The sequence below is a fragment of the Podarcis filfolensis genome, assembly GCF_964270895.1.
Source record: "Podarcis filfolensis genome assembly, chromosome: 15".
NCBI lineage: Eukaryota > Metazoa > Chordata > Lepidosauria > Squamata > Lacertidae > Podarcis > Podarcis filfolensis.
The window spans coordinates 44,385,612-44,402,479 of NC_139618.1; the positions used below are offsets into that span (position 1 = coordinate 44,385,612).

General features: G+C 47.5%; 1 protein-coding gene across 11 annotated transcripts in view; it reads left to right on the forward strand.

The window, feature by feature from the left end:
* The window catches only part of LOC310750423 (disintegrin and metalloproteinase domain-containing protein 2-like), an 85,203-nt gene that overhangs the window by 12,311 nt on the left and 56,024 nt on the right, over positions 1–16,868 (forward strand). For 10 of the 11 annotated variants that reach the window (XM_083588528.1, XM_083588522.1, XM_083588529.1 and 7 more), the window contains exons 4-6: positions 4,284–4,362; positions 9,593–9,669; positions 16,590–16,779. In XM_083588528.1, coding sequence (XP_083444654.1) covers positions 4,284–4,362; positions 9,593–9,669; positions 16,590–16,779 — 346 coding nt within the window. Of the gene's footprint in view, positions 1–4,283; positions 4,363–9,592; positions 9,670–16,589; positions 16,780–16,868 lie in introns of those variants that run through there. The other variant, XM_083588524.1, reaches the window with a different exon arrangement.

A 16,868-nucleotide genomic window follows, 5' to 3' on the forward strand; every position in this document is an offset into this window, starting at 1 on the left:
TGTCACCAATATGCTGATGACACTCAGCTCTATCTGCTGATGGATGGCCACACCGACTCGGCCCCGAACACACTGACCAGATGCTTGGAAGCTGTGGCTGGATGGTTTCGTGGGAGCCGATTGAAACTAAATCCTTCAAAGACAGAGGTCCTATGGCTAGGTCAGGATGGCATGGGGATGAGGGACCAACTCCCTTCTCTTGCAGGGGCCCAATTAGTGCCATTGCCTTCCGTTAAGAGTTTGGGTGTAATCCTTGACGCCTCCCTTTCCATGGAGGCGCAAGTTACAGCAACAGCCAAGGCGACATTTTTCCACCTTCGCCGCATCAAGCAGTTGGTCCCTTACCTTTCCCGCCCCGACCTGGCCACAGTGATCCATGTGACGGTCATCTCCAGGCTTGACTACTGTAATTTGCTCTACGCGGGGCTGCCCTTGAAGCTGTCCCAGAAACTCCAGCGGGTACAGAATGCTGCAGCGAGGCTCCTCACAGGGTCTCTGCCATGGGAGCATATTCACACAGTGCTTTTCAAGCTGCACTGGCTCCTGGTGGAGTACAGGGTCAGATTTAAGGTGCTGCTTTTGACCTTTAAAGCCCTTCACGGCCTAGGACCCTCGTACCCACGGGACCGCCTCTCCTGGTATGCCCCACGGAGAGCCTCAAGGTCCATAAATAACAACACCCTAGTGATCCCAGGCCCTAAGGAAGTTAGATTGGCTTCAACCAGAGCCAGGGCCTTTTCAACTCTGGCTCCGGCCTGGTGGAACGCTCTGCCTCATGAGACCAGGGCCCTGCAGGATCTGATTTCTTTCCACAGGGCCTGTAACACAGAGTTGTTCCGCCTGGCCTTTGGCTTGGAGCCAATTTGATTCCCTCCCTCCCTCTCTTTTTTCTTTTCCTTCTCCTCCTGCGATGAGGCTACATTTTAATATTTTAATGTTCCATTATTTTAATGTTGTATTTTATTTTTGTTTTTAAGTTGTAATCATTCATCTTGTTTTTATTATTGCTTGTAAGCTGCTCTGAGCCCGGCCTTGGCTGGGGTGGGCGGGGTATAAATAAAAAATTATTATTATTATTATTATTATTATTAAAAGGAAAAGAGAGATGACATGCGAGCTTGTCGGGGCTGGCGGGGGAAGCCTGGGTCCCCCCGCCCGCCCCAAAGAGCACCTCAGGGAGCAGCGAACGTTCTGCGCACAACCTGCCCGCTGCTCCCAGAGCTTGTTGGGGCTGACGGGGGAAGCCCAGGTCCCCCCCCCCCCAGCCCCAGGGACCACACATTCGCTCCATAAGATGCACAGACATTTCCCCTTAGTTTTTAAGAGGAAAAAAGTACGTCTTGCGGAGCGAAAAATATGGTACAATATTATCAATAAAGAAATAACGCTCAGAGTACATTGCTTATTAATTGCCTAGTACATCAGACACCCTATGGCAGTGATGGCCAAACTCAGCCCTCCAGCTGTTTGGGACTACAGTTCCCATCATCCCTGACCACTGGTCCTGTTAGCTAGGGATGATGGGAGTTGTAGTCCCAAAAATAGCTAGAGGGCCAAGTTTGGCCATCACTGCCCTATGTTGTCTCTTGAGAACATTCCTTGGCTGTCTTCTTTGGAAATTAATGGTTACCATTCAATCCAGTGGGAGGAATAATAATAATAATAATAATAATAATAATAATAATTTATTTATACCCCGCCCATCTGGCTGCGTTTCCCCCAGACACTCTGGGCGGCTCCCAATCAAGTTTCCTGCTTGGCAGGGGGTTGGACTCGATGGCCCTTGTGGTCTCTTCCAACTCTATGATTCTATGATTCTAAGTGTTTAAAAACAATACAGCATTAAATATTTAAAACTTCCCTAAACAGGGCTGCCTTCAGATGTCTTTTACAAATAGGATAGTTGCTTATTTCCTTGACATCTGATGGGAGGGCGTTCCACAGGGCAGGCACCACTACCGAGAAGGCCCTCTGCCTGGTTCCCCGTAACCTCACTTTTCGCAATGAGGGAACCGCCAGAAGGCCCTCAGTGCTGGATCTCTGTCCAGGTTGAACGATGGGAGTGGAGACGCTCCTTCAGGTATACAGGACCGAGGCCATTTAGGGCTTTAAAGGTCAGCACCAACACTTTGAATTGTGCTCAGAAACGTACTGGGAGCCAATGCAGATGTCAGGACTGGTCGTTGTCCTCTTCAGATCACCACACAAACGCTTCTTGTATTTTATAACTTTTTATTGCGTATTAACAAAACAATCTTATAAACGGTTCTTAACTATTCTTCCTCAGAGTCAGTTATTTCAGATACCTTCTGAGCTCTGCTTCTCCGTGACCAGCCACCCTCAAAATGGCGAATGCGTCCTTCCCTCCGCTTTCCCACTCTTTTTCCTAACCTCCTGGCTAGAGCTGGCTTTTATCTCCTCTCCTCCGAATCTGAGCTAGAACTGAACCCTTGCCTTTCCTGGGAACAGCCGGTCCCTCCCTGTTGTTCCTCTTGCTCTCTTCTGTTAGATTCACTGCTCTCCTTCCCCCCTTGGGGAATGCTTTCTCCCTCTGAGAAACTGGAAAATTCTAACTGTAACTCTTCCCTGTCACCAGATCTCTCAGGATCGGTGTTATATGGTCCCGGTGGCCACTCCCAGTCACTAGTCTAGCTGCCGCATTATGGATTAATTGCAGTTTCTGTGTCACCTTCAAAGGTAGCCCCACGTAGAGCGCATTGCAGTAGTCCAAGTGGGAGATAACTAGAGCATGCACCACTCTGGTGAGGCAGTCCGCGGGCAGGTAGGGTCTCAGCCTGCATAACAGATGGAGCTGGTAGACAGCTGCTCTGGACACAGAATTAACCTTTGCCTCCATGGACAGCTGTGAGTCCAAAATGACTCCCAGGCATCGCACCTGCTCCTTCAGGGACACAGTTACCACATTCAGGACCAGGGAGTCCCCCACACCTGCCTGCCCCCTGTCCCCCAAGAACAGTACTTCTGTCTTGTCAGGATTCAACCTCAATTTGTTAGCCGCCATCCATCCTCCAACCACCTCCAAACATTCACACAGGACCTTCACCGCCTTCACTGGTTCCAATTTGAAAGAGGTAGAGCTGGGTATCATCCGCATATTGATGAACACCCAGCCCAAACCCCCTGATGATCTCTCCCAGCGGCTGCATGTAGATGTTAAAAAGCATGGGAGAGAGGACAGTACCCTGAAGCACCCCACAACTGAGAGCCAAGGGGTCTGAACACTCATCCCCCAACACCACTTTCTGAACACGGCCCAGGAGAAAGGAGCGGAACCACTGTATAACAGTGCCCCCAACTCCCAGCTCCTCAAGACTGTCCAGAAAGATACCATGTTCAATTGGATCAAAGGCCGCTGAGAGATCCAGCAGGACCAGGAAACAGCTTTCACCTCTGTCCCTGGCCAGCTGAAGTTCATTGACCAGCATGACCAACGCAGTTTCAGTACCATGGTGGGACCTGAATCCCAATTGGAAGGGATCCAAATGGTCCTCATCCTCCAGGCGTGCTTGGAGTTATTCAGCAACCACCGGCTCAATCACCTTGCCCAAGAATGGTAGATTTGAGACTGGGCGATAGTTGACCATATTGGCTGGATCTAAAAATGTTTTTTTAAGAAGCGGTTTAATGACCGCCTCTTTCAGCGGGTCTGGGAAGGCTCCCTCACAGAGGGAAGCATTCACCACCCCGCAGAGCCCATTGCCCAGCCCTTCCAGACTTGCTTTTATGAGCCAGGATGGGCAAGGATCAAGGAGACAGGAAAAGCAAACCACTGCAAAGGGAGACAACATTGTGGTGAGAACAACCTTCCCTCCATTCCCTGACACTGTGTGATCATAGAATCATAGAACCGTAGAGTTTGAAGGGACCCCAAGGGTCATCTAGTCCAACCCCCTTGACAGAGGGCCATTCGCCCTCTGCTTAGAAACCCCCAATGAGAGAGAGCCCACAACCTCTCAAGGGGATCTGGGCCTCACTTATGGGAAGCACTGCAGTAAAGATCTTTGCCTCCATCATTGTGATAGGCAGTTTGCTACTAGTATTTATGAATGCTGTACCTCTTCACTTAGCACTTCCAGCAAATTTCAGAAGCATCCCCTGTTTCTGTTCCTCAGCTTGCTAGCTGACAAAGACAAAGTACAGTGCCTTAGGGGATCTTCATTAGTTACCTCTTCAACCCAACCCTATGAGACTTTCCCCAGAGGGCAGTCAGTGATTCTTTTTGAAATGCCAACATAAATATCACTTTGTTGTTTTCTTCACAGAACATTTTTGCCCAATGACTTTTTGGTTTATACATACAACCAAGGAGGCTTTGTCCACCCCAATTCCCCACATATTCAGGTAAAGGTTTTTAATTGTGTTTGGATGTCATTTCAGACATTGCTTGATTGATTTTAAGTGTTTGTACACCACTTGTCAGATATACAAAAGCAGTGTACAAAATTTTGAGGCAATACAATATTGTTATGGGTGTGTGGGCTACCATGACTGTTCTAAATTCCTGCATGCCAGATTCTGCCCCCCCCAAAAAAAGCAGTGTAAAATACAGGCTAACCCTGATTTTTCCTGATGGAGAATTCCCTGGCAGAGAAGTCAGAAAGACTAATAAGCAGCAAAGCAGAGGCTGTGCCAGCTGCGGGGGGGGGGGGTAGTTAGCAAAGACAATGCCAGAGTTGGGTAGAAGAAATTTCAGAATTTCCTTGGGCCTAAAGTAAGCAAACAGACAGAAAGTGTTGGTTTTGCAAACTTGAAGGCGGCGGGGAGTGGGGCAGGGGGTGGGAGATGCCAAAGCATGAAGTGAGTGTGGAGGAAAATCCTCTCCAGTCTGGAAGCGGCAAGCAGAAGGCAGATATGCAGAGTTATGGCTGAGGTCTCTTTAAAATTTGACACACAAGAGATCCTCTTGGGGTTTAATGCTGGGATTCCCACCCATCTAGAATCAGATTGTATGTATGTGTAAATAAACCATATATCATAAAGACACCCCATTCTCCACTGTGCCTCATTCCCAAAAGAAAAGTGTGCCTGCAACCCCTGGAATATCACACTGCTCATGGAGATTGGGGTGGTGTGTAACAATAAAGATTTAACTTCATTACAGAAGATGATTGTGGGGAAAGGGCATTTTGAGATCAGATAAACCCTTCAGTCTGAACATTGCAAAAAGCCTGGGGGAAAGTAAAAAAATAAAATGCATATGGCATTTGTAAGAGGTGATGGGGAAGCTTCTCTGGTGAGCAATTTCCAAAGAAGGGGTTTCACAGCAGAACACCCCACATCCCCCAGTTACCTCCCACACCTTGCCTCAAATAGCCCAGGGACTCACAGAAAAGTCTCAGAAGAAGTTCTCAACAGTCAGGTACGTTCATGCAGGAAGAGGCAGCCCTTGAAGTAACTTGGTTCCAAGCTACTTATTTGTAAAAATGAAATAAAATATTATTATTTATTTAAATAAATGTATGAACCAAATAATCATAACAAACCCTCCTAAGTGGTATGCATGAGATCTTGTTCTTCCTCAAAATGATTACATGGTGGGTCACAACAAAATTTATTTTTATTTTATTTTATTTTATTAATTTCTATACCACTTTATAGTTTTAAGAAAAATCTCAAAGTGGTTTACAGCATATTAAATCAATAAAACATAAATAAAACAATCTGAAGTCAAATATAGAGTATACAGTCAAAGCAACATAACAGAAAACTAAAATGTTATCTTAAAGATTTCAAAATAAAACATTACAAAGGAGGTCAACTACAGAATACATATTTAACAAAGTAGGGCTGGGTGAGTGTGGGCCCTGCCCCCTAGGCCAGGTGGAAAGGGCTTTGTAGGGAGCGGCCTTCACACTCACAGCCAGGTAATGTTCCTCCAGCCTCATGAGGAGCCTCATGTTAAGCAGCACAAAATAGTCATAGAAATACTAAAGCATCTAAAATTCATAATTCAGTTTTGTATATAACATTATGATGTCTGCCCTGGTCCCGAAAGCTAACCATTGTTGGTGCTCAGGAGGAAAAGTGTTCCACAACCAGGGGCAGGGAGGTGGAGTTTCCGTTGAGAAAGCCTCATTAAACGTTTTGGTAGCTCAGCTGCATATGGCAATGGTACCACCAAAAGGACCTGCCAGGCAGATCTCAGATCTTGGGCGGGATGGTACAAGGAGAGGTGCTCCATCAGGTAACTTGGCTTGAGGCTTTATGTGTCAAAACAAGCACCTTGAATTAAGTCTGAAAACTTATGGAGAGCTAGGAAGCTATGCTGGTGAAAAGCGTTCTTCTGTATGTCCAGGCCCAGTTAGTAACCTAGTTGCTCTGTTATGTATTTGCTGCACTTTTTGGACCATCTTCCAAAGCAGTCCCACATACCATGCACTGGAATAGGTCCTAAGGGGGCCATCCAGAGTCTGGAGTACATTGTCATCAATATACTGATGGCACACAGCTCTGCTTCTCCTTTACATCTGCAGATGAGGCAGTGGAAGTGCTGAGCTGTTGTCTTGCCTCAGTAATGGACTGGATGAGGGCCAACAAACCGAAGCTCAATCCAGATAAGATGGAGGCACCTTTAGTGGGTGGTTCCCTAGAGCAGATGGCTGAGAGGTTGTCTGCTCTCGATAGGGTTACACTTGCTCTGAAGGAGTTAGTACACGCTTGGGGGTGCTTCTAGATCCATTGCTGCCACTTAAGGCTCAAGTGGCCTCGGTTGCATTGAGTGCCCAGCTGCGCCCCTATCAGGACAGGCATAGCCTAACTTCTGCAAACTATGCTCTGGTAACCTTTAGTTTAGATTATTGCAACCCATTATATGTGGGGTTGCTTCTGAAGATGGTTCGGAATCTTCAGCTGGTGCAGAATTCAGCAGGTAAAGGTAAAGTAAGGGACACAGGTGGTGCTGTGGTCTAAATCACTGAGCCTCTTGGGTTTGCTGATCGGAAGTTTGGTAGTTCAAATCCCCACAACAGGGTGAACTCCCACTGCTCTGACACAGCTCCTGGCAACCTAGCAGTTCGAAAGCACACCAGTGCAATTAGATACATACAGTAGGTACCAGTGCGGCAGGAAAATAAATGGCATTTCTGTGCGCTCTGGCTTCTGTTGTGGTGTTTCCATTGTGCCAGTAGCAGTTTAGTCATGCTGGCAACGTGACCCGGAAAGCTGTCTGCAGACAAATGCCAACTCCCTCGGCCTGAAGCAAGATGAGCGGCACACCCCATAGTCGCCATCCAAGGTCCTTTGCCTTTACCTAGAGGGCAGCAACATGAGAATGGCTGGGGTAGCTCCCTGCTTATGGAATGCTCTCTCAGGGGGGCTCACCTGGCAGCTTTGTTACATAAACAGAACAAAGAAACAGGGGGGTCACTTAGAGGAGAAGATGGTGAAATGCAAACAGGGGACACAGAAAGGGCTGAACTCCTCAATGCCTTCTTTGCCTCAGTCTTCTCCGATAAAGAAAACAATGCCCGACCTGAAGAATTTGGAGCAAATGATTCAGCAGAGGAAACACAGCCCAGAATAACTAAGGAGATAGTACAAGAATACTTGGCTAGTTTAGATGTATTCAAGTCTCCAGGGCCAGATGAACTGCATCCAAGAGTATTAAAAGAACTGGCAGATGTGATCCCAGAACCACTGGCAGTCATCTTTGAGAATTCCTGGAGAACAGGCGAAGTCCCAGCAGACTGGAGGAGGGCAAATGTTGTCCCTATTTTCAAAAAGGGGAAAAGAGAGGACCCAAATAATTACCGCCCAGTCAGTCTGACATCAATACCAGGGAAGATTCTGGAGCAGATCATTAAGCAAACAGTCTATGAGCACCTAGAAAGGAATGCTGTGATCACCAATAGTCAGCATGGATTTCTGAAAAATAAGTCATGTCAGACTAACCTGATCTCGTTTTTTGACAGAATTACAACCCTGGTAGATGAAGGGAATGCAGTGGATGTAGCCTACCTTGATTTCAGCAAGGCATTTGACAAGGTGCCCCATGATATTCTTGTAAAGAAGCTGGTAAAATGCGGTCTTGACTATGCTACCACTCAGTGGATTTGTAACTGGCTGACTGACCGAACCCAAAGGGTGCTCATCAATGGTTCCTCTTCATCCTGGAGAAGAGTGACTAGTGGGGTGCCACAGGGTTCTGTCTTGGGTCCGGTCTTATTCAACATCTTTATCAACGACTTGGATGATGGACTCAAGGGCATCCTGATCAAATTTGCAGATGACACCAAACTGGGAGGGGTGGCTAACACCCCAGAGGACAGGATCACACTTCAAAACGACCTTGACAGATTAGAGAACTGGGCCAAAACAAACAAGATGAATTTTAACAGGGAGAAATGTAAAGTATTGCACTTGGGCAAAAAAAATGAGAGGCACAAATACAAGATGGGTGACACCTGGCTTGAGAGCAGTACATGTGAAAAGGATCTAGGAGTCTTGGTTGACCACAAACTTGACATGAGCCAACAGTGTGATGCGGCAGCTAAAAAAGCCAATTCTGGGCTGCATCAATAGGAGTATAGCATCTAGATCAAGGGAAGTAATACTGCCACTGTATTCTGCTCTGGTCAGACCTCACCTGGAGTACTGTGTCCAGTTCTGGGCACCACAGTTCAAGAAGGACACTGACAAACTGGAACGTGTCCAGAGGAGGGCAACCAAAATGGTCAAAGGCCTGGAAACGATGCCTTATGAGGAACGGCTAAGGGAGCTGGGCATGTTTAGCCTGGAGAAGAGGAGGTTAAGGGGTGATATGATAGCCATGTTCAAATATATAAAAGGATGTCACATAGAGGAGGGAGAAAGGTTGTTTTCTGCTGCTCCAGAGAAGCAGACACGGAGCAATGGATCCAAACTACAAGAAAGAAGATTCCACCTAAACATTAGGAAGAACTTCCTGACAGTAAGAGCTGTTTGACAGTGGAATTTGCTGCCAAGGAGTGTGGTGGAGTCTCCTTCTTTGGAGGTCTTTAAGCAGAGGCTTGACAACCATATGTCAGGAGTGCTCTGATGGTGTTTCCTGCTTGGCAGGGGGTTTGGACTCGACGGCCCTTGTGGTCTCTTCCAACTCTATGATTCTATTCTATTCTATTCTATTCTATATCTTTAGCTGCCAGGCAAGAACATATTCCTCTCCTGCCAGGCCTTTGGCTGATTAAACAATCTATGGCCTTTTAAATGGTGGGTGGTGGTTATTGTTTTTGTTTGTTACTATCTATTGTTTGTTCCTATCTATTGTTACTATACTATCTATTTTTGTGTTTTTACATTGAGAACTGCCCTGTGATCCTCAGATGAATGGGAGTGTACACATGTTATAGATAATAATAATTCACATGAACATCACAAATAACTGTGGCTAGGCTCTCTCTTTCTAAGACAAGCTGTCACCGGCACATTGACCTGAATGGATGGAAGATGGTTAGAAGCACAATTCTGGGGGAACTGAAACTGTGGGGCAGGAGGGTGAGGGTTAAAAACTGCATGTAAGGCTAGTTAATAGAGAATTTCAATTGTGTAAATGCTGCATCAATTGCTTTTTTCTAATTTTAAAAAATATCTTTAGAGCGAATGCTTCTATCAAGGATACATACAAGGGTTCCCAAACTCTGTTGCAGTACTCAGCACCTGTTATGGGCTCAGGTAAGAGATTTCAACAGCCTAAATCAATTATCTGTCAACCCTAGCAGCAACCTGTCTCTGGCATAATCCAGGCACCAGATGTTTCACAAAAGTACATGCAGTATATGTCCTGTCTCTCCCATCCCCATCATTGTTCTTCACACTCCTGACTTTGTTGAGTGGAAGTTCACAGCAGCCCAAGATATTTACTCTTCTCTGAGCAGTGGAAAGTTCCCAGGTGTGGGGCCTACCCAGGTTTGGTCTCCTTTGGAAGGAAATCACTGTAGACTTACTTGGTTTTGTAATATTTGAGCTTATTTACAAACATGCAGGCTGAGCATAAGCATAAGTGGAGGCCCTGCTTAAGCATTCCAGCAGACAGCCAAATACCCCTGTCCCTGTATGAAGTATCCAGAGGAGATGGCCAGCACCCTAAGATACTAGCAAACTCCAGCGATTGGCAGTCCTTATGCCAGCCTTTTGCTTCTCTATAATGTCTTCTTGGAATAATTTAAACACTTATCTTTCCTCTGCTCTTTCTTGACACAGCTCACAATTTAAAGCTCTGTGTCTGAGCACCTGTTTTTAGCTTTGGAGCATTCCCTGTGAAAACACACTCTTTAAAGCTCAACTGGAGCAAATGTTAGTCAGTGGAAAACCCAAATGGATGTTTGCACTGATTCAGCTTTAACAAGTGTTCCCCCCCCCCCCGGCAAATGCTTGGGGTGGGTGGGAAACTGCTCTGACATGGAGTGTTAAAGCAGTGGACCAATGCCTGAAAGAGTGGGACCAAAGATAAGTGTGGCTAAGCCCTGTCCTTTATGATTTATTGCTTCTCCGTCCAGTTACGCTCCCGTTGCGAGCATCTGCCAGCTTCTTGTTTTTCAGCGTAAGCACGGGAGAAAGCAAACGTAGCAGAATGCACAGCGAAATGTGAGAAGGACAGTAAATCAGTCCAAACAGCTTCTTCTATCCTAGAAGCTTTATTGTACAGCAAATAGCTTATTTACAATCCATCAAAGACCATCAGTGTCCAGCTGCATTTTCTCTGACTCCTCACATCCACAGTGCAGCGACCGATCTGAAATCGAAAGCACTCTCTCACAGCATAACAAGCTGTTGACATAACGTCCTGGCTTACTTCCTTTCTAAGCCCTTCCCCCCTCAAGCTCGAGACACAGAAGGTTAACCCTTCACTACACCCAACACCCCCTCTTGTCTCGCGCCTGAAGGGGGGATATTGACCCTTGGTCACCCCAAACCCAGACCTTCGCAAAACTCCCCGTGTCTTTGGAAGGAGAGTGGCTTCGTGAACCCATCAGCGAGGTTCTTGGCGGAGGGACAGTACTTCAACGCAACTAACCCCTCCTGAACACTCTGACACACATTCTGAAAGCGAATGTCTAGGTGTTTGGTCCTGGCCTGGCCTTGAATTGACCTGTCTCGGCCAAATGAAGGCATGGCTGATTGTCTTCGAAGACAAGTATCGGCAGACAATCTGTTCCACAGAGTTCCTGGACCAAACAAGCATAGAACTCTCTCTGCACACCTCTGAAAGAGCACTGAACTCAGCTTCAGTGGATGAGAGCGCTATAAGACTCTGCTTCTTGGACCTCCATCCAACTACCGAGTTCCCAAACTTCACCACTAGACCAGACACGGATTTGTGATCCTGAAGATTAGCCCAGTCTGAGTCCACAAAACAAGTCAGTTTGACTTCACCTTGCGCTGGTAGCCTAAGACAAAAGTCTTTGGTTTCCTGCATATACCTCAGAACTCTCTTGATGGCATTCCAGGCTTGCACACTAGGGTTTGAGGCTTCCCTGCTGAGCAGATTGACAGCAAATGCTATATCTGGTCTGCTCCACTGGGACAAGTACAGCAAACTCCCTAGGGCTGACTGAAACACTTCAGCATTTTCGAACACAGCATGTTCTACTTGCTGACTATCCTTCACAAAACTAGTCTCCATAGGACTTCTCACTCCCGTACAATCACTCATCCTGAATTTCTGAAGCAGCTGCTCAATTTTGCCTCTCTGGTTGAGCAAAAAGCTCCCATCTTGTGCTTTGACAACATCTACACCTAAATAGGTCTTGACAGCACCAAGCTGCTTAAGCTTGAACCGTTTACCTAGCTCTCTGGCAAACTTTTCTGCCTGTTTATCTGTCTCTGAAAAGAATAAGACATCATCAACGTAAATCTGCACGTATTCTTGTGTTGCACCTGATCCTCTCAAATAAAGGCAACTATCAGCAACACTTCTTCTGAAACCTAGCTCTTCTAAGGCTTCATTCAGGCACATGTTCCAGTTTCTGGCTGATTGACGTAATCCATAGGTGGATTTGTGCAATCTCCACACAACACTGCCTCAAAATCTCAAACCCCGGAGGAGGAAGCATGTACGGCTCCTCCTGGAGATCTGAGTTCAGGTAGGCAACATCCACATCAAAGTGGTTTACCTTCCAGCCTCTGTGTGCAGCAACAGCTAAAAGCGTCCTCAGAGTCTCTGCTCGTGAAGTTGGCGAATACACCTCAGTGAAGTGTATTCCCTTTCTCTGAGTGAATCCACGAGCAACTAACCTAGCTTTATACTGCGGTTCTCCAGCATCAGTGGGTTTAAGGCGGTAAACCCACCTGCAACTCACAGCCTGCTTGCCCGGTGGCAACTCTGTGAGTGAGAACACACCTAGGTCTTCCATGGACCTCATCTCTTTGTCCATTGCCTTGTGCCACTTACTTGCTTCTTCCTGAGGTAGACTCTGAACATCCTCAAAGAATTCAGGTTCACATCTGGCTGCACCTACCCAGACGCCTGAAGCGTCATACTGATCAGGAGGCCTCCTTGTCCTCGCTGATCTCCTCAGTGTGAACCCTGGTGTCCCTTCTGACTCACTGGGACCAGCTAAAACATCCTCAACTTCAGTGTCCTCCCCCTCTGACCTGCTGCGCCTCTTGGGCCTTACAACTGGTCCAGCAGGTGAGGAAGGCTCACTCTTTGGCTCAGACTTGACACTTACCTGAGGAAGTGTTCTAGGTTCCCCCCTCTGAGGGATCCTGAGCTGTCCCTGCCTTGGACTCTATCCCTGTGGTGGACCCTGTTGCTCTGGACCACGGTCCCCAGCAACAAGTTCCTCCTCCTCCTCCTCAACGTCTGAGTCATAGAACGGCTGTGAAATCACGTCTGGATTAGCGTGCAAACGTGACCATCCAGCTTGTTCACAGAACTCAGCACTATTGCTGATCACCAACCTTGACTGGTTTCCACTTGGGTATGCAAACCGCCAGGCCTTGGAGCCAGGCTCATACCCAACAAAGATCATTCTTTTGGATCTTGGCTCACCTTTCTTGCATAGAGCCTTTGGAATAAGAACCCAGGCCTCACAACCAAACACACGAAGGTAGTGCACCTTGGGTTTCTTTCTATGCAGCAAGAAATAGGGTGTGTTCCCTACACTTGAGTTGTACACTCTGTTCTGAGTATGCACCACAAATCGCCAGGCTTCAGACCAGTACTTCTGGGGTAGCCCTGCATCCCACAGTACAGACGACACCGCTTCCTGTATCGTCCTGTTTTTCCTCTCCCCTACTCCATTTTGCTGCGGAGAGTAAGGAGCAGTCAATTGGTGGCTAATCCCCTTCTCCCTAAAGAAATCCTGCAAAGCAGAACCAGTGGACTCCGAACCTCTGTCACTTTTAAAGCCACGCACTTTGGTGGAGAAGGTTACCTCAACTGTGGTGACCCAATCCCTGATCAGCTTAGCCACCTCCCCTTTAGAGCGTAAAGCAAATGTCCACACATTTCTCGAGAAATCATCAATCAGAAGCAGAGAGAACTTTGACCCCCCCAATGACTCAACTGACATGGGGCCACACAAATCTGCATGAATTAACTCAAAGGGTTGAGTGGTCTGTCTCTCTGACTTTGGATAAGAGCCTGTGACAATCTTGGCTTACTTACAAGTATTACAATCCAAGAACCTGTCACAAGCCTTAAATTTGCACTCCTGTGTCAGTTCAGGTGCCTTCTGGATAAATCCCCAATTCATATGGGCAAATCGCCTGTGCCAGATATGTGGACAACCATCGTGGGGCGCTACATTCACACATTGCCCCTTTGCATCTTTGGTGTCATCCTCTTCTGTAGAAACAGGCAACTCTACAACAAACAAATTGCCTTTCGCCTGCACTGTGTACAAGTGCTTCCCATTCTTGGAAAACTTACATTGGGTACCTGCAAAAGACACACGAAAACCATCAGCAAGTAAATCATGCACACTTAACAAACAATTGGCTAAGCCTGGCACTGCATAAGCTTTGACCTCATGTTTAAGAAAGGAACAGTAAAAATATCCTGACTGTGTCAGCCTTCTTCTACTCCCATCAGCAAGGGTGATGTATTTGTCAGTTTTTACTGTCCTGCAGTTCCGCAAAAAACCAGCAGATGGAACTAAAGTGTTTGTGGCTCCAGAGTCAATGACGACAGTCAGAGTGTCTGGTTGTTGACATTCCTGAAGCATTGCCATAGCAACACTCTCTTTGCTGCCCCCCCCTCATTGGGGCCTCTGCAGATGTCCTGTCTGGTTGCCACAGCAACAGACCCCCCCGGCAGGGAGACTTGCCCACGACCTTCACAGCTTCCGTAGATGCAACTCTCTCAGTTGCCTTGGAGACTGGACTTCTCCCGGCGTTCTCACGCAGCTCCGAAGCTCTTATCAGAGGTTGCTCCAGATGGCTGGCCTTGAAGCCTACAGTAGCACTCAGCTTCCCATGGCTAGGCTCCGGCTCACGGCATAAACAACACTTGGCAGCTTTTGGAGAAAGAGGCTTCTCTGAGCATTCACTGCTCACTGCCCCCCCCCACTGCTCACAGGGCTTCCAGGACCTTTGCCTGCACCCCCTCTGATGGGTGTAGGGCTCCCGAATCTTAGCCTCTCTCCTGGCTCCTCACACAGACACGTTGCAGCATCCAAACTGCTCCCAGGCACAGCAAAAGCACCAGCAGCAGTCACAGCAACAGCAACAGTCCCTTCACCCCCCCCCTTGGGGGCTCAAAGCTCCTCCCAGCTTTCGATGAGCTTTCAAGAAACTGGCCGGCGCCATCTTGGCTCTCCCCCTCTGGTGCAGCCACCTCTCGGCCCTTGCTTCCCACCGCAGCTTCACAAGCTTTTCGGAGGGATTCCCAAGCGACCCTTGGCTGTCTGGCACCCTGTAGGACCGGCACAAGATAAGCTTCCACACTTTCAGCCAAAATTCTAAGCACACGCTGCTCCATTTCATTTTGAACTGCAGCCTTCTCTGCCTTTGCTTTCCCAGCTGCAGGATGTGGGGGTTGGACCAAGTGCCATAACTGCTCTCCCACCAGCAGGAATTCCATTGCAAAAGACCATTCCAGCCAATTATGGCTACTCAGTCTCTGACACGGCATCTTAAACTCAAAGCCATGTCCCTGGGGCTTTGCCATGCTTTCCCTTTCCCTTCTTTGGCTGGAGTACTCACTCATTCTTGCCAACTGGGTGTTCCGGAAAGTCTTGGCTCCAATGCTCCCTCTCCGTCAGCCTCCTCCAATCTGCCCTTTGTTCTCTTTGGCAGTCGATCAAGCCGACGTCCAGTCTTTTAAAGCCTTTCAAGTCCTTTCTCACACTCTTGGCGTTGAGCCATAACCTGTCCTTTATGATTTATTGCTTCTCCGTCCAGTTATGCTCCCGTTGCGAGCGTCTTCCAGCTTCTTGTTTTTCAGCGTAAGCATGGGAGAAAGCAAACGTAGCAGAATGCACAGCGAAATGTGAGAAGGACAGTAAATCAATCCAAACAGCTTCTTCTATCCTAGAAGCTTTATTGTACAGCAAATAGCTTATTTACAATCCATCAAAGACCATCAGTGTCCAGCTGCATTTTCTCTGACTCCTCACATCCACAGTGCAGCGACCGATCTGAAATCGAAAGCACTCTCTCACAGCATAACAAGCTGTTGACGTAACGTCCTGGCTTACTTCCTTTCTAAGCCCTTCCCCCCTCAAGCTCGAGACACAGAAGGTTAACCCTTCACTACACCCAACAAGCCCTTAGTTTTCAAAGGAAGAGCATCATCAAAGGGCAGCCAAGGGGAAAGGGTGGAGCAGGATGTGTTCAAGGGACTGAGAGTGTTCAAGGTGAGACAAAAGTCATGGGCAGGATTTTACTGGGACATGAGCACCGAGAAGTGGAGGTGAGGTGCAAGATTAGGGATGGGAGTTTGTTTGGGAGCGATCAGAAACCCACTGTGTGTGAGGTGGGGTATCGTGTGCTCAGAGCGTAAAGGGAGTAATGAAAAACATTCTTAGCATCCCACAATGGGTTTGAGGTTAATTAAGCTCACTTTCCCCTTCATGGATCACTGCCTTGCCGTGGCGAAGGGGCTTGAATAACTCAGAGAAGCTATGAGCTATGTCGTGCAGGGCCACCCAAGATGGACAGGTCATAGTGGAGAGTTCTGACCAAACGTGATCCACCTGCCAAGGAAACTTCATGGACAAAGACAACAGGCATATAAAAGTTATGCTGACCAAACTGCGGGAGGCAGTGGAAGGCAGGAGTGCCTGGCGTGCTCTGGTCCATGGGGTCACGAAGAGTCGGACACGGCTAAACGACTAAACAGCAACAACAACAACAAGCTCGCTTTTCCTGTACAGTGGTACCTCGGGTTAAATACTTAATTCGTTCCGGAGGTCCGTTCTTAACCTGAAACTGTTTTTAACCTGAAGCACCACTTTAGCTAATGGGGCTTCCCACTGCCGCCGCGCCGCCGGAGCACGATTTCTGTTCTCATCCTGAAGCAAAGTTCTTAACCTGAGGTACTATTTCTGGGTTAGCGGAGTCTGTAACCTGAAGCGTATGTAACCTGAAGCATATGTAACCCGAGGTCTCCTTGAACCTTGGCTAGTACTTTCTATTTTTTCCAGAGGGCTGTTGCAGTTTGAGAATGTCAGCTATGGAATTGAGCATTTGAAATCCTCAGCTAATTTTGAGCACCTGATTTATCAGATAAACAACAAAAACCTCCAGAGTCCACTTAGGAGAGAAGATTTGCCATCTACAGAAAGACAACTGGGGAGTGAGGGCATGCCTTATAAGCTGCTCTCAGATACTGTGGTAAGTGCTAAGAGGTTTATTTCATTCTTAAACTGGCCTTTAGGAGTAATTACCATCAATATTCATTTTTTATTTGGAGTCCTCCCTGA